Source organism: Pseudopodoces humilis, chromosome 3 (genome assembly GCF_049639895.1).
Source record: "Pseudopodoces humilis isolate 2021_Gansu_Grassland_sample_001 chromosome 3, ASM4963989v1, whole genome shotgun sequence".
Lineage (NCBI taxonomy): Eukaryota > Metazoa > Chordata > Aves > Passeriformes > Paridae > Pseudopodoces > Pseudopodoces humilis.
In genome coordinates, this window is record NC_142202.1 from 28,412,345 (window position 1) to 28,434,453 (window position 22,109).

At 35.5% G+C, this 22,109-nt stretch overlaps 1 protein-coding gene across 3 annotated transcripts in view; it reads left to right on the plus strand.

The window, feature by feature from the left end:
- BABAM2 (BRISC and BRCA1 A complex member 2) overlaps nt 1–22,109 on the plus strand; it is a 167,150-nt gene that overhangs the window by 72,820 nt on the left and 72,221 nt on the right. For all 3 annotated transcript variants that reach the window (XM_088052735.1, XM_014261371.2, XM_005532806.3), the window contains one exon: nt 17,301–17,410. In XM_088052735.1, the coding sequence (XP_087908861.1) occupies nt 17,301–17,410 (110 nt within the window). The remainder of the gene's footprint in view (nt 1–17,300; nt 17,411–22,109) is intronic.

Genomic DNA, 22,109 nt, shown 5'->3' on the forward strand with positions numbered 1-22,109 from the left:
TGATAAGGACCTTTCAAATGCTTTTGTGATGCTTTATTTAAATTCTTTAATATCAGTTTAATATGTCAAAATGAAGTTGAAGACAGTGGAAATTACATTGCAGTCTATCCATGTGAGCAATGGCATGAAATTAATTTAGCATTCAGTAAGATTTCTGTGGTGAGACTTAGGTGTCATTCTCTTCCAGCTGACATTGACAAGTGAGCATTGAGGTCTTTAGGTGTGACAGCTCAAGCTGTTGTGGTGTCAGGTTGATCAAAATTGAGTTCAGGAGTAGTCTCATGGCTATAACATGAAGAATCCAACACTTTATGAAAGAAACTAATTTATGAAATTTTACTATGATACCAACTGTTCATTACACAATCATTGCTATTCCCAGTGCTGAGGTGGCTTTACCAGTGTCAGGATTGTTGACGGCTTCAGCATCAGTTCAGACAAGAATGCAAAACCTGGCATTGTCATTTCTATATTAGCCAAGTTTTCTCAACACAGAGCTCAAACCCTAGTACCAGAAATCTGATTGATTAGTGCCACGGTATTTCATGCTCTCCTGAATACAGTGGCTTCCATCTCTTCTCTTACCCACTCTGAACTGTTCTGGAACCTGCTAGACCCCCAGTATGTCAATGGGAGCAAACCCTCCCATATATGGTATTTATTTAATTAATAAAGTGTGTTTAATTAATCAAGTGAAAAGCATACTAAATAAGGCATCTTGACTTCGAGATGCAGTATAGGAAGGTATCTTAATCATACCTGTAGTATTCTTTGCAAAGTCCTTGGAATTTCTATATGTCTGGAGAAGATGTATGTTGTCTAAGACCTGTTTATTTCTGGTTATAGACTCAGTGCTGTCTTTCAGACAGAACAACACTGTAGGTCCCAAAGCAGATCACTCTTACACTTGCCTAACTTATTGTTGTTAGTAGTGTCAGAAGTTTGTTAACCTTTCTTTTTGAGTTTTGTTTCCTTTAATAATTAATGAAAGTAACTCAGAGCTGGGTACCCTCAGACCACATTTCATTACTTTTTCAGGTGCTGAAATGTGGGAGATACTTAACTTCCTTTGTGTAAAAAAAAAGGAAAAAGCTAGGCCTTGATAAAAAATTAAGACAGAAGTTTTACACCAATTCAAAATACATGAAATGGCATCATTTATAATACGAGTAAAATTGAAGATCAGTATTTACTTTATTTGTGATATCCACTTACAAGGATTTTCTCAAAGTTGGCAAATATCTACTAAACTTCCTTGTTAGAATAATACTGCACCTCATTTGTGGTGAAGACTAGAATGTTCTAAGTTTATTCAATTTCATTTAAGTGGGAATTAATGCAAGTATATACATATTCACCAACTGCCTGAGGCCCATAAAAAGGTAGTCTAGTAAGCAGACACCAGGTAACTACAACATTGCTTAAGGTTGCTCTGGATAGTGCAGCTAGGTTTGTGCCAGCACTTGTTTAAAGTTCAAGATTTTGATTCCCTCACTTAAGTCCCTGCACAATTACAGCCAAGAAAAAGTATCTCCTATTGGACTTGGCATTAACAATAATTTTTCTATGTTAGATTAAAGAACAGTGTTTAAGTCACTGGAAATGTACATATTCTGCTAAGAATAAACCTCTTTTTATCTGACATAGTTGAATACAAGCATCACAGAATATATGAAAAATAGTTGATGCATTGAAATGTTGAAAATTTTTGGGGGAGTCAGTGCATTATGTGACTTGTCTACAATGTCATGACTTATGGTTCCATTAATTGTTATGGATAATGCATTTTGCCTTTGAAAATGCGATAGAAGGAGAGTGACATCACTTCATATTTCATATTAAATTGGTGAAAAAATTATGGACTATAACTAGAAATGAACTTCTGTACCATGAAGACTCAGCAGAATAGTTCCTTTTATTCTGCCTATTTCAAAATCTAATCTGATTCTCTCTAACCTCTCATCTTCAAAGGAAGCACATGTTTCTATGTTTTTGGCAATTAGTCCACCAGCAGTTTGTGTATAATCAAGTTACCAGGTCACAAAGTATGGGGCTTTAGGGAAAGGTCTCTTCATGTAAGCATAGTGAAAAAAAGTCTTTGTCAGATTACAAACACATTGAGTTATGTTAATCATGTTAATGAACAATGCACTAAAGTGTTTTATTTGAAATGAAACAAGGGGACAGTTGTTGACTCTATGAGATATTATATAAGGTGTAGCACCTTTCCTACAGTCTGCTACTGAGTGGCTCTTCACCAGCATAAGCAGGTAAGAAATAAAGTTTACAATTGTGTTATCTTTATTTTCTTTGAGAAGCAGTAAGATAAGATCTCACCTGCTTTGTTCAAGGAGTACATTGTAGATTGATGAGTGCTAGAAGTGTCTATGCCCACCCCGCATTTTTCCTTCACCTAATAGATGTCCAGTTTTGCTGTTTTCTAAGGTAATTTCAATCAAGAGTAATCTAAATTATTATATTCCTCACATGAGGAGTTTTACTATAATTTTTTTTTAAAAGTTTTATAGCTCATGCTTACCCCCTGTTCTGTTTGTCACCTCCCTATTAATCAAGGCAACATTTTGTCTTCAACTGTTTTCACAGAAAATAAATGGATGACTTTTTATGAGGAGCTATACAAACAGTAGTAATTTCACCATAAATCTTGAGCCTTCACTTTCCAGGTTAATTGAACCTTAAGTACAGCATATAATGGACTTGCTGCGATATCCATCACAGTCATCTTGGACATCTGTCTACCTGTACAACATCAGCTTCCATTTTTCCTTCTCAAGAATGGCTTTTCAATTGAAAATGACAACCTCCAGAAGAAATGAAGTACTGCTGATATCCTTTGAACACATTTCCATGAAGTCATTCTTTGGACATTTTTATGTCAAAGGTTTCCCCAACCATATTTCAAAAAAATCAAGTTGTTCATTTAGCTGTAATTTTAGCTCAGCTAAGGAAATGTGGCATCAGTGTTGGAGTACGTCTGTTCTATTCTCCCTGTTTTTTAAACAACTGTACCTCAAGTATCGATGTGTTCCACAGTGAAACTGCCTACGGCAAAGAATGCCCTTCAGTTAGTTCCTTTGCTTGTTCTAAGGTAATTTGTTTTGAGAGCTGTAAAAAATGAATCAGTTAGAATAAAAAGCAGCAAACATTAGGAAAAAACCTGGGATGTTTAATTTTGTCTCTGGACTTTCCTGGTATCTTTGTACATATGCCTTCCAGATAGTAAAGTCTTATGAAAGGGACTGTTCTTCTTTTAACAATAGAGCATCAAACACGTGGTTGCCACAAAAGCAGTTATTATAGTGCAACTAATAATTACGGTAATCTTGTGAAGATTAAAGTTTTAATGTATAGCATCTGCAATTTTGCAGATACAAAAATACCTGCAGAGAGTATTTCTTAATGTAGGAACACTATCCTTGATTAATGCAGTGAGGTTTAAGCTCCTCTCAAAATGAAGAAAATGAAAGTTTTGGGGGAAGAGAAGAGATACAAATCTGTAAGTCTTGACTAATCCTAGTGGGAAAGGGTATCTTTTCTATGTTTATTAAAAGCAAACAAATTACCACTTGTCATAAGAACATCTGTTTGGACACAGCCATAAGACAAGCTAGTGTCAAGTAAGTGCAGTTGTGGTGAGTGAAAACTAAGAGGGGTGTGTTTAAGTAGCCAGTTTGTATTTCCGGCTGAAGGAACTCAAGCAATTGAAACATTCATTTCCGTATACTTGGAAATAAAAGAATGTGTTTTAAAAAGCAACACCCAAACCAAACAAAAACTTTTAAGAAGCCTTTGAGTTAGTTTAGGATATTGAAGAATTGAATGTGAAGGAAGACAAAAGAGAATGGCATATTTTTTAGGGATGAGGAGGAATATATCAAATTTCTTTTCATGTATCTATAAATATTGCTATTGATAACATTGGGAGAGTGTTAAAACAAAGATGCAAAGCACTTTCAGAAGAAGACGTGCTGACTCTGTGAAGGCTCTAAAGTTTTCATATTGAAAATTGTTTTTATTGTTTATGAAAACTTTGTTTTTCATATTGATTGTCACAGACTGTAGGGCCTAAAAAGCCTGTGTTCACAAGGAGCCAAGGCAATGGTTATTTCCAAAGAATATTAACAATTTATATTTAATACTATTCAAATAGTCTGGAGATTGATCAAAAGAAATGAAGGCTTGGTCTAGACAGAGCTTTCTGGAGATTGCTGTGGGGCCCTGTATAAATCAAAGGAGTAGGTTCTGTTGTGGACCAAACAGTTAAAAATGCTGCGTGGACAGGGGGAAGTCTTGAGCTTCATAGTTAAGGAGAAGTTTGTGTTCATGACATAATTGTCTGGACTGAAAGTCAGAACTTGTCAAGACAGTAGTCTGAATCCAAATGAAACAGCAAAAGAGTGAGAGAATGGAAGGATCTTCACTTCTGTTTCATTTGAGCTTATTACTGTAGTGCCCATATGATAACTAGAGCATAACTTCTTTGAAAAGAACCTGTGTATGTACATATTGGTGGTGCACCTGCATATGCCATGGCTATGTCTAAACATTTTTATCATTGCAATGATAGCATTGTGAAAAGGAAGGTGAACATAAATAAATGGTTATATCTTCTCTCAAAATGCTGTCTTTGAACGTACTCAGCTGTAGGACACTTTACCATGGGTTGCAGTCAGTGTTATTTCTTGAATTGTTTGAAATCAATAGAAGCAAAATACTATAAACTTTATTGCAGCACACAGATACACATTTGAAAGAAGTACCCAACAGAACTAAAAATAGGGTCTATTCCCAGTGTAAACCTGTGAATCTATATTTAGATTGTAGAACGAAACTGGTGTGAGTTGAGGTTGTATTTCTCTTGATAGGCTGTTTTCCAAGTTTTACTGTTTTCAGTGATGCTAAGATTACGGTGGCATTTATTAGATTTAAAGCATAGGTGAGTATTGAATGTGACCATAAGTTTAGAACAGTTTCTGAAGTAAATAATGAAATTACTTGTCCTTGCTTTTACAAATATAAATAAAAATGCAGATAGATTTATTTGAAGAAGTCAAGTCTGTTAAAATTTTCACTTAAACAAGTTGTTATATTGCTAATGATCTGCATATAACAGAAACATATGGCTACAGCTTTGCTAGCAGAATTTTTAGATTCATCCCATGGCTACACAGGTTGCAGAAGTGGGAATTAAATATAAAGGAAGGTCCATTCTTTGCATAGCTATAAAATAAAACTGAGTTGGTGTTGAGTTCCAGTATTGATGACTAGCAATTCTTTTTATTGTGAGGACAAAAGAAATATTTACTTGCTCCATGGATAGCTCCTAATTATTTTTGTTTGTTGAAATACACAGTGTATTTCTGTTACTACAGTCACAGTTCTAAGTCTTGGTGTTCCCTAAATTTACAAGATCTTATATTAGAACTGGTTCTGTGTGATGTTGAACTGATTCTATGTAGATGATTCTAACTGGATTCCCTAGGTGATGTTGTTTGATTATATGCTATTTCACTTGTGACTCTAACAGGAGACTGACTTGTAGATCTTAAAAGGAACATGCTGCAACCAGTTAGTGGTTTTGTTTAATGTATTCAGTCTTAATTAGAGCAGACTTGCAGACTTTTCTCTGATGGCAAAAATTTGAACTATATTTACAGTTAAAGCAGTGTTTCTCAACATGTTTATTTGAAGCTAGAGGTGATATCTAGCTTCAAGTACTTTCCTGTGTTCTGTAGTATATTTTCCTATTCCCAAGGATGTGAAAACTGATGTACTGGGTAGTTTTGAGGGTTGGGGCAGAATGTAGATGGTTTTCTTCTGTGACTGTTGGAAGGTACTGTATACAAAGTGAAAATGGTGGGCTGACAGCTTCTCTATTCTTAATATTCATAAATAACAAGAGAGGATAAGCTTCTAGAATTACGTCTGAACCCTAGAAATAAGAAATAATTTCCAGATAAATGCCATAATTTAAAAAGAAGGAATTTTGCAATGATCTATCAAGATGGTAGAATTTTACATAGATTTGCAAAAATCAGGTCGATGAGAGTGGAAAGATTAATTAGAAAAAATGAGCTGAATTTGGCAATATCAGAGAGTTTCCAGAATGCATGTGACTTGAATCTTCCTTCTTCCTTGATCCTTAAAATGCTGTTGACTGCAATTTTGTTACTGATAAAACACAACTGTTTTCTAAATGGCTTCTTAATAGAAAAGGCTCAATGGTTTCAGACTTAGTTTAATAATATACATAGGAATTTAAATATTACTGTTTACATTGTATGTTTAATCTGTTCTTTTTTATAATGGCATCTTAAGTATTGGCTTCTCTGTTTTTTAGCTGGCACTTATTTTGATTTTCACATGCTATTTTAGAAGAGTAAAAAAAAAGTGTAATTCTGCACTTCTATCAAGCTTTTAAAGAAATGCTTAATATTGTCTGCAAAAAAGTATCATAGTGAGCCCCACTATAGGTGTACATGCAAGACAACTAAAGGACTATATTATTTTGAAATAGTTCCCTGTAGGAAAGCTGAGATTCATGAAGAAGGGGGAAATAGAGGAGTTACCATTTTCTGTGTGTCCCCATGAACTCTTTAACTGTTCATAACTGCAAGGTGGTACCAAATCAATAATCATCCAGCAAATCCTGTCAGTTGTGAAGCTTGAACTTGAAATTTGCATTATTTCAGAAAACTTCTGAAAATAATGTAGTCTTTAATTTATTGCTTCAAAGAAAAAGAAAATTTAAAAGTAAAACAATCAAATGCTCTCTCTTATATAACAAGGTAAGAAGCTTCCAGTTCAAACTTTTTGTTGTGATCCAGGTTTTGCTTGTATGTAATCAGATCTCCCTCCCTGACAAAAAAATGCATTACTCAGTTTTATTCAGAAAGCTGAATATCAGACCTAGAACAGAAGATATTCCTCTCTATTAATTTGTGCATGCTGGGATGCTGTGGTGAAGCAGTTGAACTTATGCAGGTGACTTTGAGCCTTATGACAGCATTAAAAGTTGCATATAGAGAAAAATTATCCCCAAACTTTGGAACAGGTGATATGAGAGAAAGTGTCAGGAAAGACTTTGAAAATTCAAGGGTAGTATCAATATTAGTAGCCTTTGAACCCTAATCTTTTTCATTGAAATACAGCTCTAGACACTATTAAAAGAGTTTAACTATACTTCTCCAAATTCTTCATCCTAAGTTGGTGGTGGATGCACTGATGGAACAGATAAGAGAAAAGATTTGGTGATCTTTTCTGAGTCAGTAATCAGGGAAATGTCAGTGATGGAGTCAGTCTTCCATCTGGAAATACATGATATATTGTTCTACCAACTACCGCTTTAATTCAGTGGGATCACATCAGAGCTGAACACCCTGTGTTTCAGGCGCTGTCTTAGGCAAGGTAAACAACAACAGGTGATTCAGCCTTTACCTGAGCTGTCTGCCAAAGTACAGGAATTACTGTCTCACACTGGAAGTTCCAAAGACCTCTCTTGACAGCATGTCACCGAATGTGGCTTTTTTATTATATATAGAGACTACCCCTGTGAATTTTTCTCACATTATGTGCCTGATTTACATAACAGTACAGACGTGAGCTCTGAAATACCAATGTCACAACCATTTTTTATGAATACAGCTTTTATCCCTCATTCCAGTGTCCTTCTTACCTGTATCAGGATCCACCTTCACACAAGTACAGGAGGAAAGCTGTGTTCCTCTTCTTACTGCAAGAATTTTATTTTTATTACAGTTATTACTCTTTAATGCATACATTTAGTCTTTAAATTGCATATTGGTCTTTAAAACTACATATTACTCTTTAAATGCATACATTTAGACTGGTGTGCAGACCATGTATGTTGTTTGTTGGAAAGCTGAATGTTTGTATATAGGGATCAAGGGGGCAGGATGCTCTGACTTCCATATTCTTCGTCAAAAGCAGAGAACACCCCACACAGACACTCACTCCTATTTTTAAGATCCATGAGACATAAATGGAATAATGAGACAAGGGGATAATAGAATTCTTTGGAAAAGAAAAATATTATATCCTTGAAATGGGAATGCAGAACAGCAGTCTGAATCAAAGCTCCTGTGAACTTTAATAACTAACATTCTGTTATTCTCAGGAAACAGCAATTGACAAGGCAACTCATAGCAGTTAAATTTTAATATTGACACTTCCTTTTAAAATAAAATGTTTCATATTTTTAAATCAGGTCAGCAGTGCTAAGCTGCAGTGGTGAAAGACCACTGAGTAAGTTTAACTTTACTTGTTTTTACCTTACACTTTGATTATTCACTTTTTCATCTGTAAAATCATGTTGGTACTTCCTGGTTCACTGAAGACATAGCTCAGGATATGGCTTTACTCTGGTGTTCTTATTGTGACCCATGTAATCTATAGTATTTCTGATTTTGCAGAGATACTCACTGAACCAGGAATATGGAAGAATATGTGAAGAGCAGGGGGAAAAGCTTTTATTAAGAAGTTGGATTGATTTAAAAAAAATACTTATACTCGCTTATAAACACAACACAGTTACAGAAAAACAATTGATGTCTCTTTCACAGTATTTTAACTTTTGCTCTCTTTTTTTTGTTGTGATCTTTTGATTATATCAATGAACTATTTCATTATCTTTAAAACAATACAGCTCTGTACCTAGAATGCTTGTTTGCACAAATAAATTACGTTCTTCCCAAATATAATTGTCACCTCTGAATCCTTCAGCCATGAGCCCTGTATACTATGCTGTTATGTTTGTTTTGTCAATCTACACCTATAAATATGCATGGATAGAAGAGCTGTACTTGGCAATTAGAAGGTTGGCTTAGCAAGAAAATTATTTTATTTAGAATTGTATTAATGATTTCTTTGTCCTCTAGTTAAGTACTTGAGTATTTATTAGGAGACTTTGTTTTCTGCTGGACCCAAGATGACTGTTCTTTGGCATGACAATTCCAATGTCTGGAATGACATTGCTATTTTTAAAGAGACATGAAATCAGTAAAATGGGGGAAAAGAATGCAAATACTGCTTTCTAAATAAATTACAGTCCAGTTGACTGAAGAGATGGTTGGAGAGTTTTGAGTCTTGGTGAAATCCTAATGAAGGATTTGAATTCCAGGTTTTATGTGTCCCCAAATATTTATCAGGAAAACAAGTTTAAAAACAGGACTTACATTAAAAAATGTGTCATAACTACAGGTTGAGGAAGTAGCTGTTTGTCAGGACATGGCAGTATTAGCTTGGATTGAGCGGATGCCACTGCTGCTTGCTGTTTAAGAACAGTTAAAATGAAGCTTTGCAGTCTCTGAACACTTTGTTCACCCCATTATCAGCTGGTGATGATAGAGGCAGGTGCTCCTGTCAACCTAAAGGTGCTTTCTTTGAGGTTCTAGGAAAGATATGGTGTTATTGGAATCTTTCTTTCCTGCAGAACTTCATCAAAGTAATGGGGCAGGGGTGTTTCTCAGGGTAATGTACTTAATGGCAAAACTGTAGTGTTTTATAATAAATTAATGATTTATGTGGTCTGTTTAGAAGTTAGGTTAGAATGAAACAAAACAAAAATTAAGCAGCACTCCTGTGTAGTGTTTGATAAATTGATGTCCTAAATTTTCTTGGAGTCCAAACTGCTTTTTCATGAATGCACAGAAAAGCCAGGTCTGAGATTATTGCCCAGCAATCTAGATTTCTAATATTTCTTCCTATTTTGTGTTTCTTTTGTTTTTTTAAATTTGATTCACTTGCAGATGTATTCCAAATTCTATAAATGCTGGTTTTTAATTTTAATCTGAGTGTGATACCTGATATTGGAGTAATATCCTGGCTTAGGGTTCTCATACTGAAGTTTCATTGAGTTAATTGAAATTTCAGATCAACAGCATCTTACATATCAGTCTCTTCTAAAAATGTTAAATACTCTCTACTGTAGTGTCATCAAAACATACTCAACAAGTGAAGACTTGTATTCAGTCAATATGATAGAATGATCCTTGTATGCAAATACATTTTGTATCTCTTGTATGTGAAAATGAATGTGTAAAAACATTTAAAATTGTTTCACATCAGTTAAAAGATATTAATTTTATGCTGCACCCAAATATTAATTTTATACTGTGCCACATCTAGATTATTTATTTCAGATTTGAGTCTAGAATTTGCCAAAACATGTTTTTGACCATTGAAAAAATCTGCCTTGTTTCTGAGATTGTTTTTCAGACCTAAGTAAACAGTATTGTTGTGCTGAAAGCGTCACCACAACTTTTTCTGCTGTCAAACGAAATTAATCTTTATCATCTGAAATTCCATTAATCCTGAAAGTTTTGAATCTAGCATGTATTTTCATGGACAAGAATGTTATTCTTTCTTTTAACTGTTTGTAGTTTCTTACACTTTTCCTAACAGCAGTCAATCATATTGTGAAAGTAGCTGTAACTGTGACCATAACAAAAGAAACGAGTATAGACAAAACAGATTCATGTGTAAATGTTGAACAAGAAAACTCTGAACAATGACAATGAAAAGAACCCCTGGGATGTCACACTGTTTGTGTAACATCCATCATTTTCATGTTCAGCTATTGATGCCCAGTGGTATACTTGGAGGTCTTGCTGATAGTTTTAATGCTCAGTAGATATTTGCTTCATTTTGTTTAACGAAAAAAACACAGTATGTTGTCCTAGAAGCTTGCTTTTTAGATTTTTTTTTTTTGTAGGCTGTTCCCAGCCTACAATTTCTATGTAATTTTTAAAATCAGAACGACACTGAGCTCTAACATGCTTTGCACAGAGTGTTTGCCAGGTGAATATTTTGCTGAGTTACCTTGGGAGAGGGAGTCTTTATGGAATGCTTTGATGCCATGAGCAGTACACTCAAGGTAACTGGCTTTGTTTTCATTAAAGATCCCGTTTAAAGAATCAACACTCCTTGATCAGACCTGGTGGATTTCCTGGAAGACGGAAGAAATTTCCTGGAGAGATTAAATATTCTCCCTAGAGTGAAGCAGATTTCTCAGTCTCATTTGCTGCTCCACATTCCTTAGCCTGCTTTCCACTAGTGTGTTTCTTTATTTAAAAAAAGAAAAAAAAATTACCAAAAAAACCCCACTAGATAAAGGAAAAGATAAGGAGAACTTGTAGCTGCTAGTATCAAAGCTGGCTGGTGAAACTGCTACACAATAAGGGTACAAGTTGCTTGTGCTTTATTTTCATGTTACTGCATACTGCCATTTGATGGGAAAAAGCCAAACATTGCGAACTGTTGTGAAGCAAACACTGTTGTGTATTCTCTGGTGTAATTCACATTTCAGCTTCAAAACTGAATTTTTTTCTGATCAGTTGTTAATAAGTATGTTACAGGTATGTATCACGCAGAATTACACTAACTAAATTTGATCCTAAGAAATTAAATTTCTGAATGCACATTATTCTCATGCGTTTCTCTTCTAGAGACCTTTCTTTTTTCAGAAAGGATCCTGAAATATAAATTTCACACTCGGCTTCAATGAAGCTGGCTGACTTGGTAGGGCTGAGACGTACCACAGGCAGGTAAGTGTCTTTTGAAAGACCTGCTTAGTATAAGCTGATTGCAGATGCTAAGATCAAGGTCTCCTCCCTCCATTCTGTTCTCATCTGTATTCTGTCTTTCTATTCCACCTTCCCCAGCAACCTCTATCACATCATGTAAGTTTATCCTTTGTTTATTTTAAGTGATCCCTTCCCCATTTGTTCAAGTTTTTCATTCCTTCAATTAATCATACCAGAAAAACAATTATTGAAGATTTGTGAGAACTGAGATCTCACAAACCTCCAACAAGAAGGAGCAATTAGCTGGGACTGGGAACCTCCCTCCTCAATCTGATTTGGACTCACCATATTGTTGGGAGGCATCTAAAATATCAATCATCTGTGAGGCATCTTATTTTTCAAAGGAACATCCAATAGGTTTAACAGTTTGTGTTCTTTTTCTTCCCTCACTTTTATCCCCAGTTGCTGTGTATATTCACAGTACAAACTTAGCAGCCCTAGCAGAAGTTCAGCACCTTTGTCTTAATTCCTGCTGTCCCCAGGGTCAGAAGCTGCTTGTCCTCCCCAAAGCATGCCAATACTCTTCCTGCACATACTGTCCCATCCTTTCTACCAAAATTGAAGTTTATTTTCTTCTCACTTTTGTTAATCACACTAAACAGGTTATCAATGCCACATCCTTGATCTGTACATCACCCCATTGCATGCTCTCCTTCCAGTCCCATGCTGTCTTCATCTTGAATCTTTCATGGAAAGACAGTCCTGTTACTGCCCAGGACAAGACTGAAGTCTCTTACCACTTTAAGCATTACTGTTTGGAGCAGGGAATTGCACTTGTGTGCCAAATACAGAAATACCTCTTCTCTAAAGTATACTTTAATCAGAGGCTGCAAGGCAATTCTTTTTTTTTTATAATGAAGAAAAGGTAATAACTGATTTTCCATACTCTGCATCTTTAAGGAAAAGGAACTTTAATGTACAACTTGGTAGGACTCCAGGCACAAGAGGAAATGGGTTATAGCAGTTGTGACTCTGCAGAGCAGATGTTTTGGTTGGCCTGGCTATCAACCATCTGACTCATAATAAATTGTCAGTTCCAGTAAATTCCCAGTTTTCAATTACAGTAGGTAGGATATGAGAAAACAATGTCATTTAGATAGTGTATTTAAAGTGGTTTTGATAGTAATTTTCATAAACAACTCCTACTAACTTTGTAAAAAGATTAAGGATCTTGGAAAGGCAGCAGCTGTAAACATTGAAATATGCATTTAAATGTAAATTGAGATGAATAGAAATGAAAACTAACAAATGGCTGTTAACACAGTGCTGATACAATTGGAAGTAGAATTTTAAGTTTTTCTTTGGAGTTTTGTGATACTCAAAGTCCATTCATGAGGTATATGGGGGAAACATTTCTAAATGCCTTCCAAACTTCCTTTTTCATTTCTTCTGTTCTTCACTTATATTTTCACATGGTCTCTTGTTCTTGAGTTTTGAAAATGCATACTTAATGAACCTTTCCTCTGCACTGGCTATGTAGAAAAAGGGTAAATTAAAATCAAATACCATGGGTTTTCTGTTTATGAAGTTATGCACAGGATTTACTTTTGTAAATAGTTGCTAGGTTTATGTAATAGGAAAAAAGCATATGGGTTGAAAATGTCTAGATTTTTTTCCTGATGTTCTTTTCTCACCTCAGTGCTTTGGAGGTTTAGACAAGGATAAGGTCCCATTGTGCAAAGTATTCTGTAAACATAGGAAACCCCTTGCAGTTCTTGAGAAAGAAAAATATTTATTTTCAATGTTAAGGGGTATATCCATTTTTTTCATATTTGATTTGAATGGACATTTTCATAAATGAGAAAAATACAAAAAAAAAAGAAGTAGCAGCAAGGTGGCAGAAAGGAACCATGAAAATCTGTATTGGATCTTTTACATTGCGATGTTCTAGAAGCTGGGGTTTTTTTTGCTATCAAGCATGAGACTGTTGTGGAAAAATTAATAGGTATGCATTGTCACATGTTTGATCTCAAGCATTTTGACATTCAGTTTTTAAACCTCAAAATTCCTGTGGCCCAGATGGATTCTCTGTTCAGTTAGAAGTTCATTTTAATAATACCTTCTGTAGAGTCTTGTGTAGAAAAAGCTCTGTGAGTATAAAATGGCACTTTTATTTTGGCAGTTCTAACCTTGAAATTTGACATTTATAGAAAACTGCCATTCTGCATTCTTAAAAATCAGTTTTTCTTGAATATAAAATTAATTTGTTTAATAAAAGCATCTATTGTGTTGTGACTTACAAATTATAAGAAGAAAAAGCATGGATGCTTAAGTACTAAAAATTGAGATGTGACTTAAGTTCAGTAGCCTCTTTTTTTTTTCTCTTTCCTAAAAGGGTATCATATTGCCAAAGCAGTTGTATGTCGCTCTCTCTTTTGAAGCCAGCTGAAAAACAGGAATAGAGGTGACTTACTTTGCTGCTCTATTCAGATCTGGTCTATTTTTTAATATAAATACATGTGCAGAAATGGGAAAAGGGAAGATGCTGTCTGTGCAGGGTTTGATAGGAAGCATTAAAACAACATTTGTTGTTGGACACTGTGGTATAATGAAAAGATCTCAGCCCCTGTTCTGGGCAAATGTCGTGGCCTGGTATTAGAAAGTTCCATCTTCTCACCTAATCACTTACAGGTTTCAATAGATTACCGGGACTGAGATCACTGAAGGAGTTAAGTTGTAACTGGTTCAGACAACATCAGAAAAGTTTATTAGTTGAAAAGTTTTCCACAGTTTATCTGTAAGACATGTGGTTTTGTTTTATAAACGGCAGTTCTAACAGATACACTAATGTCAAATGCAGTTCTAGCAAGCAGCTTCTTCCATATATGAAGGTAACAAAGCCTGAAAGCAAGAAATGGTATGGTGTCAGATAGAAGGGAGTTTGTTATAAATCTGTGGCCACCTCAAAAATAAGCTTGAGCAGCTTCATGGTGTTACTGCACTGCATCTTTTAAAACCTACAGGAGTGCTGGTTTTGGTGTTTGGGTCTTTTTTAAGTAACAATTTTCATTTCTCAGGGTTATGAGAATGCATCCATTTGAAAAGTGGTAGTTCTAGAAAAATGCCAATTTTTTTACATGGATTTGCATTGGACAGTAGCTGTATGAACATAACATGGTGCTCTACTGGTAGCAGGAGTTGCAGTCATTTGTTGGGTGTATTTTTGTAAATGGAAAAATATCATGTCTCAATTTATTGCTCTTACTACACATTTCATTTTCCTGCAGCTTAACATGCAAAGATACAGAGATTATTTATGTGGTTGTGTGGGTTTTTTCCCCTGGCATGAGTCTTCATATAAAGTTCACTAGTGATCACAGAAAACATAATGTAATATTACTGTATATGTTAATGGATGCTGTAGTGGCATTCACCTAGTCTGTTTTGAAGTTGTTTTTTTCTGTTTCCTTCTTTTGACTTTGTTCAATCAGTAAGTACCTGATATTATTCCAGAAACTGGTCTTACACATGGTGTCAAGCTCTGTGTGCACATCTGTTTTTAGCACTAAGCATAAATGAAAGACTAAAGAGATGATTTACTGTCCATGGCAGAGCTGGATGTAACACTACAGGTGGGATCTCAGCAGAGCAGCAGGGCAGTATTCCCTCCGTCATCTAGCTGGCAACACTCCTTCAGATCTGGATGAAGTTGGCTTTCTGAGCTGCAAGTGCACATCACGTTACGTTGAGCTTCTCATCAACCTAACCATTTTATGTACCTGTCATCTCTTGAAGAATGCCCATTAAAATAAAATCTTTTAAATTTTTATTAGCATTAAAAGCATTGCTGTTTAATCTCTCTTAATAGTTCTTCTCGTTTGATTGACAATTAGCAAATTAATGGGAAAAGAACAGTTAATGCTATACTCAGCTTCAGGATTGAAAGCTGTTCCTTATTTAATTTTTTTCCTTAATGATGGAAATACATGAAATACTGAGGAAAAAGTCAGGGTGGATTGTACTCTTTGGTATATTTTGTTGTTATTTGTCATGTTAATAAAGGTTTTGTAACCTGTTCTGTTTTCTTTAGTCCAGATGGTAATGCCACTTAAAAACATAACACTTACACATAACATTTTGGGTCACGAGATCCTGTCCATTGCTGTTACAGGCAATCACATCACATAATGCCATCTGTAAACTGATCATATCACAACAGGACAACAGCTATTGTTTGTGCTCACCACTCATTTGGAGTGTTGTACTGCAACTTAGGGTTAAAACCATGCTCTGATTTCCACTCACAGTGTGCTCATGACCATTTTATAGACAGTTCTAAGAGTACAGTTTTCTTTCATTTGTCAGAAGTGAGCTGCACACCAAGGCAGAATTTAAGAAAACACTGTCAATTCTGTCTTATTCTTCATCTGAGACAATTAGGCTTTTTTAAGACTCATTCTTCCCTGCAGCTTGTCACTGAGTTTCTTGGCATGTAGTGTTCTGCACGTAATAGCTGATATGCAGCTCATCTCTCTGGACATGAACAGCTCCCATCCAGCCAGAGCTTCCAATGGCATAAGATCACCTTCCTGAAACCACTCAAAGCTCGCTTAACTTTTTTTTCTCCCCACATAGGGCAGGGCCTCCTAAGAATATTTTAAGTGGTTTGCCTGTTCCTTCCTCACAGCTGCCTGTAGGACAGAGCATACCAGAGCACTCTATACCATGTTGGTCCTTCTTTGAGCACATATCTTATTTCCTCTCCTATTTTTCCAAAATGGATAAAAACAAAGGCATCTTAACAAGTTTCTACATACATATGAACAAACATGTTGAAAGATTTATTTGTGAGCAGAAAGTGGCACTGTATTATTTGCTGTCAGTGAAGGTGACTGTACTGCTAACTCATTACTTTCTAACTAGAGGTCAAGAGAAGTTGTGCGTGACAGAAATACACTTGTTTGTACTGTATGTGATTTATGAATTAGAGGTCCTAACCAGAAACAGTTTGTTCTAGATGATCCCAAAGCTGTAACTGATTGTTCTGATATAAAGAAAGCCTCAACTGTGAATACATTAACTTGTATTTAGCATGCATGCTTTTTTTTTTTTTTCCTACTGTATTTTCCCGGAGTCTGCAGTCTTTGCTGAATGTAATGCATCAGTTTAATTTGCAGGAAACTGGGAGGCAGTGACATCTAAATATCAGTTTCTAATTGCAAAAATGTTTTTCATCCACAACAGGAGTTGACTACAATACACTGAAAAGTTTGAACCATAAACTACTTCAAAAAATTACAAATACAGAATGTGTGGTCATAACTCAGTAATATTACAACGTCTAAAAAAATTCTTTGGCATTTGCATCTGGTATCGAACTAGGAATTCCTAAAAATGAAATCTGTATCTTTACTGAAATTTATAGTTCACCAAATTGAAGAAGAGCTACAGTACTTCATAACTCATAACTCAGTAATTTTATTTTGATACATTAGAGGAAATTAAGCAGACCAAAATACCTTTAAAGTGCCAATATAGTAGGAAAGAATAAATTTGCAACCTGTTTTACAAGGGTTACTATTTAGATTTCTCACTTAAGCATCTCCTAAATAAATTAATATTTGACTTATTAGTTCTTATCTGTAAGATTTTAAATATTCAGTTTGTTATTTACCATTTTATCTTGCTTTTATATGTTTTATATATTTTTATGTTTATATGCTTTTTTACTCACAGGATGTGAATGAAGACCCTGGAGAAGATGTTGCACTTCTCTCCGTTAGTTTTGAGGACACAGAAGCTACTCAGGTTTTTCCTAAGCTGTTCCTCTCCCCACGTATTGAACAGTGAGTGAGAGTTTTTTTCTGGAATGTTTATTCTATTTCATTTTGGAACTTTTCAGTTTTTTCCTGATACATGTGATAACATAGTAGATGATAACATACCCTTGCTTTAAATTACTTAAAGCTATAGTGGTTGCTGCGAGTATATGTGTGTATGTGTGTTGGAGAAATGACAGATCTTCTCTCAGCTAGTTCTGTTTGCATGTGATAGTCTTGTAGCATCACAGTCTCTGAAAACCGTGCTTGTACTTTGCCATGGCAGTACATTTTGAATGCCTTCTATGGTACAGCATAGTGATAGCTTTTGTCGAGGGGAATCTAATTTTTTTTTGGGGGGGGGGGGGAGGGAAGGTAAGTTCTCTGTATGAACATAGTGCATTTGAATAAACTATTGTAGAAGTTAAAAGGCTTGGTTAGTGATGCTTTTGGAATTTGCTTCTTTAGTAAATTGCTTTTTTCGGGAGAATATCTGAATATTTAATTTTAAGGGCATTGAACCTTACTGATCTGTTTACCACTTGGCAAATCTGCTGAGAAACAGATTTTTACTAAAATGGAAGACTGAGGACTAAAAATCAATCTTCTTTCATTGAATTTATTCCTTTTTTTGAAATTGAGAATGTTTTAATGCTTCCTCTTGTCTTCAGTATCTGTCTTGTAATGCTTAAAAAAAAATAACTGTTAGACCTCTCAGGTATACCACATTCAAGCTGGTCTAGCATGGTTTCAATGATGTGTTGTTATTTTTGCTAATAGGGTAGTTGATTTCCTCTGAACTAGTGATGACTCTTCTGTGTAGAGGAAAGATGAGAAATACTGACTACCACAGCTTTATAATAACTTGGAGATAAAGTCTGTGTGAGTGAAGAAACATGGTATCTTGACATTTTGATCCGCAGAATATTGATCTGGATAAACTCTTGGGTGCAGTTTAGAAAATAAAAACCAGAATTTGACTTAGACATAAGACTTCTGAGAAACTTTAAGAAAACGTAGATTGCATGTGCATGTGCAAATACACAGATAATGTATTTAGTAGCTTTCACATTTTCATATTTTTCATTAATTAATTCCTTTTTGTCAGTATCAGTTGAGGGAATAATTGTAGTCAAATATGTAATTATCCTTCTATGTTCCAAAGGATTCTTTTTCTGAACTCTTAAAAGCAAATGGGCTACTATTAGTTTCCATTGTATTTCCAGCCGTAGTCGCATGTTGATGGTTAAGTATGTTTCAGACCACCCAGGTATATCTGTCTAAATCATCCATGAGCTAATGAATACATTGCATATTTTTCCACTTTTAGCAGTATCTTTAGAAAGATATTAACCTCTTGATGCCTAGCAGAATAGTGACACAAAGGAAGTCTTTGTCTTCCTAAAAGTCTTGCATTTTCTCAGTGCCCTAAAGAGCATCCGATTTTAGATGTGTGATGTAGAACGATACAGCAGAAAGATACTTGAGTGGTATTGGTATGTGTCTGACATTCTGATGTATTTATGGCTTTTGTCATTTATAGCTGATAGTCATGTTAAAATCATGCCAGTAAGCCTTGGAGTTCTGTGCCACACCTTGTCACATTATCTGTGTGTTGAAGTTGAGATACTTTACTCATCTAAGTCAATCTGTCTTTCTGCATTTGTAACATTTTCATCACAGTATCTAGGTTCTGATAATGCATAATTACTCGCTTGTAAGCTGTTGCACCTCCCTTTATGCTGCTGGCTACTTCTTATGTGCCATGAAAAAATGTATTGGGTATGTTTCCAGCATTTGTATAATTGTGCTTTAATAGCAAACATACAGTTCTCTCTTGTTCTTTCCCAAAACCAGTCTCTGCTGTGTTTAGCAGGGACTGACAGACTAGATACTTCTCAGTGTTTGGGAATTGAAGCAACAATGTGTACTTCTTTATACTTTTTGCCAAAAGTACAAAAAGCCTCAAGAAACCCTCAGGATTAGTTTAGTGACTTGAGGCCATGGCATGTTACATTTGAATTGTGTTCTTCTTATAAAGATCTTTCCTGCTGCTCACAGTAATTGGCTCTGCAAAAGCCATGTAAGCAAACTACCAGTGTATTTTTTCTATGCAGCAGATTTTGAGGTGTACCAAGTAGTAGTTGATAGTTCCCAACATAAAATTCCCAAGAACTCAACAGAAAGTGAAAAATACCAAATTCCCACAATTATTTTGCTAATACTGAAATATATTCACTTTAGGAAGAATAGAGCAAACAGGAATAGCATTTTCCTGACATATGAAATAACATTTCAGGTTTGTAGAGCAATAAGAGGAAAAGGGTCTGTTTGTTTAAAGTGAGTTATCTCCTGCTTTCCCAAGAGGTTTCATTGCTCTTGTGCTCTGCCATATAAGCATGCATTCCCACATTGCCCTTTCTAAAAATGATATATACCCACAGATCCTGTCAGCAAATTTGAGTCCTAGAAATGTGAATATAGGTTTTTTGCTTTGAAGGGTTTTTTAAAAACACATTTGCTTTATTTTTTTTTTAATGGACAGTAGGCATAATACTACTAAGACTTTGACTGCTCTTTGTCATATACTTCGGAAGAGAGATTTCCAAAATCAGGGAAATGTCTGCCTTTTATGGTTTGGGGTGAAGATGTTAGTACACTAGTTGGCTTGAAAAGGTTCACATATTGAAACAGCAGGTAGAAATGAAGTAGAGAAGAGTTGTGGATCATTCAAGTCAGTACCGGTGCTTTATTGACTTTCATGGTGTGACATCTGGCTGCAAGTGTCAAGTGCATTTCTTGCAATCAACCAACCAACCCTATATTTAGGGATGAGAAGTTCTTGTATTAATTTATAAACATCTCATCAATAACTATTTATAACAATACCTGGTTTAATTCTTTCATTAAAACATGCTAATTTGAAAAGTTCATTTCGATACTATTTTTTCAAAACACATTAAAGCAACTTTTAATATGTCCTTAATTTGAAATCTTACATTCAATAATTTTAAGAATTCCTCTGACTTTTTGTTGCATTACATGAATAAATAGATGCCAATAACAGTTACTTTCAATTTTTTCAAAATTAGGTTGACTTAAAATGAAACATTGGATATTTATGAGATGTTTTTGAAAACTACCATCTTTACTGTAGTATCATAGAAAACAGTTTCTGCACACTTCTGTAGGAAGTGGTAAGCTGAGAAACCACACAGACCGACCACACAACTTGAGAGACTGGTGCTTGTCAGCATCCATGAGTGTGTCCCCAACTCATCCTTCCCTTCTTCCCACCTCAGGGTGGGGGACTTGTCTCAGGATGCTCTCCATCCTCTGCTCTGAGCTGCTTTGCTTTGGGAAGAGGGTTATACAGCAGAGCTAAGTAGGCTCAGCCATGCTCCAGGGCATGATAAGGACCTGCTGGGATATTTACCCTTTATGTCTCTGATGCATTTCCATGAGTTATTCATAGTGGCTCTAAACTCCTTGGTAGAAGGCATCTTGTTGTTCAAAATTGCCTTTCTAGTGAAAGTATACTAGATACTTGTATGGGATGACATTTGTAATAAAACTGCCCGTCATATCTTTGTTTCCCATTTATTAAAAGTCATTAGACCCTAAATCCAAAGAATCAGTCCAGGATTGAACAGCTGATTTCTATTTTAATGCTTAAAAGTTTGTGTCAGCATTCTACACATGAATGTGGATCAGAAGATTTTGGAGTTTTTTGTTCAGAGAAAAAAATTAAATGTTTGTAATTTTTTTTCTCCTTCATGAGTCATCCATGCTAAAGTACATAAAAATGGGTTCATCTTGGTTCACATTTTAACAAAAAACTATATTAGGGTAGAAACACTGTAGCTCAGTGAATGCTGTGTTCCCTGTGTTCACAGAAATAATCCTGAAATAAACAATATTGTCCTGGATGGCTTTTCTCTGATAAATACACAGACATGAATATGCTAAGAAAACCAGCTGTCAGTAGAACTTGTTTTGCTTAAATGGATCAGGCTCCATGCTTTGGGGACTGAAATGGTCATTTTTTACTGGTCTGGGAGCTGTGCCAGAGGGTTCTTCGTGACTGAGAGTGGTATGCAGAATTCAGTGACTGCATTTAACCTTCTCATACAAGCAGGGGAGAATAACAAGAACCTGATCTGAACTCTTAGGCTTTGAATGTTCCTGTATGTTTTTTACTGATAAAAGAAAAAACTGAAGAGAAAATGAAATGTGTTTGCTTTGAGGTGTTTCCTGTCTGTTACCTGTGCTTTCTGCTGGAAGTTGGAAGAGGAAAACCATAAAATATTACCCACTTGCTGCTGAGTACTGCCTCTTGCTATGTTTGAGACAGAGGGGAGCTGTGAAGGTCTTCACCTTTGAAGTTGGTATGCCATGCTGCTACCAGTAGAAACCTGCTGTTTCAGACAGATTATGAATATACAGTCCTAAATGAATGGTTGTGCTTAGGCCTTTTTATATGCCTGCTTTGTAGAAGTCAGAAGATCTTCAATTTGGCAAACTAAAATGTGATTATTCTTGTGAGTTGATTATTTCAGTAGAATTGTTAGTAGTCATCCACGGCAGTCCATAGCTTCAAGTCCCAGAACGTCTTTGCAGACATAGGAAGCAGGACTGTTGCTTTGCAGTGCTTCCTGTTCCATTAAGCTTTGTTTGGTCAGTGCCTGGCCAGTGCATCAGACATATTTACTACCTGCTGTGTGTG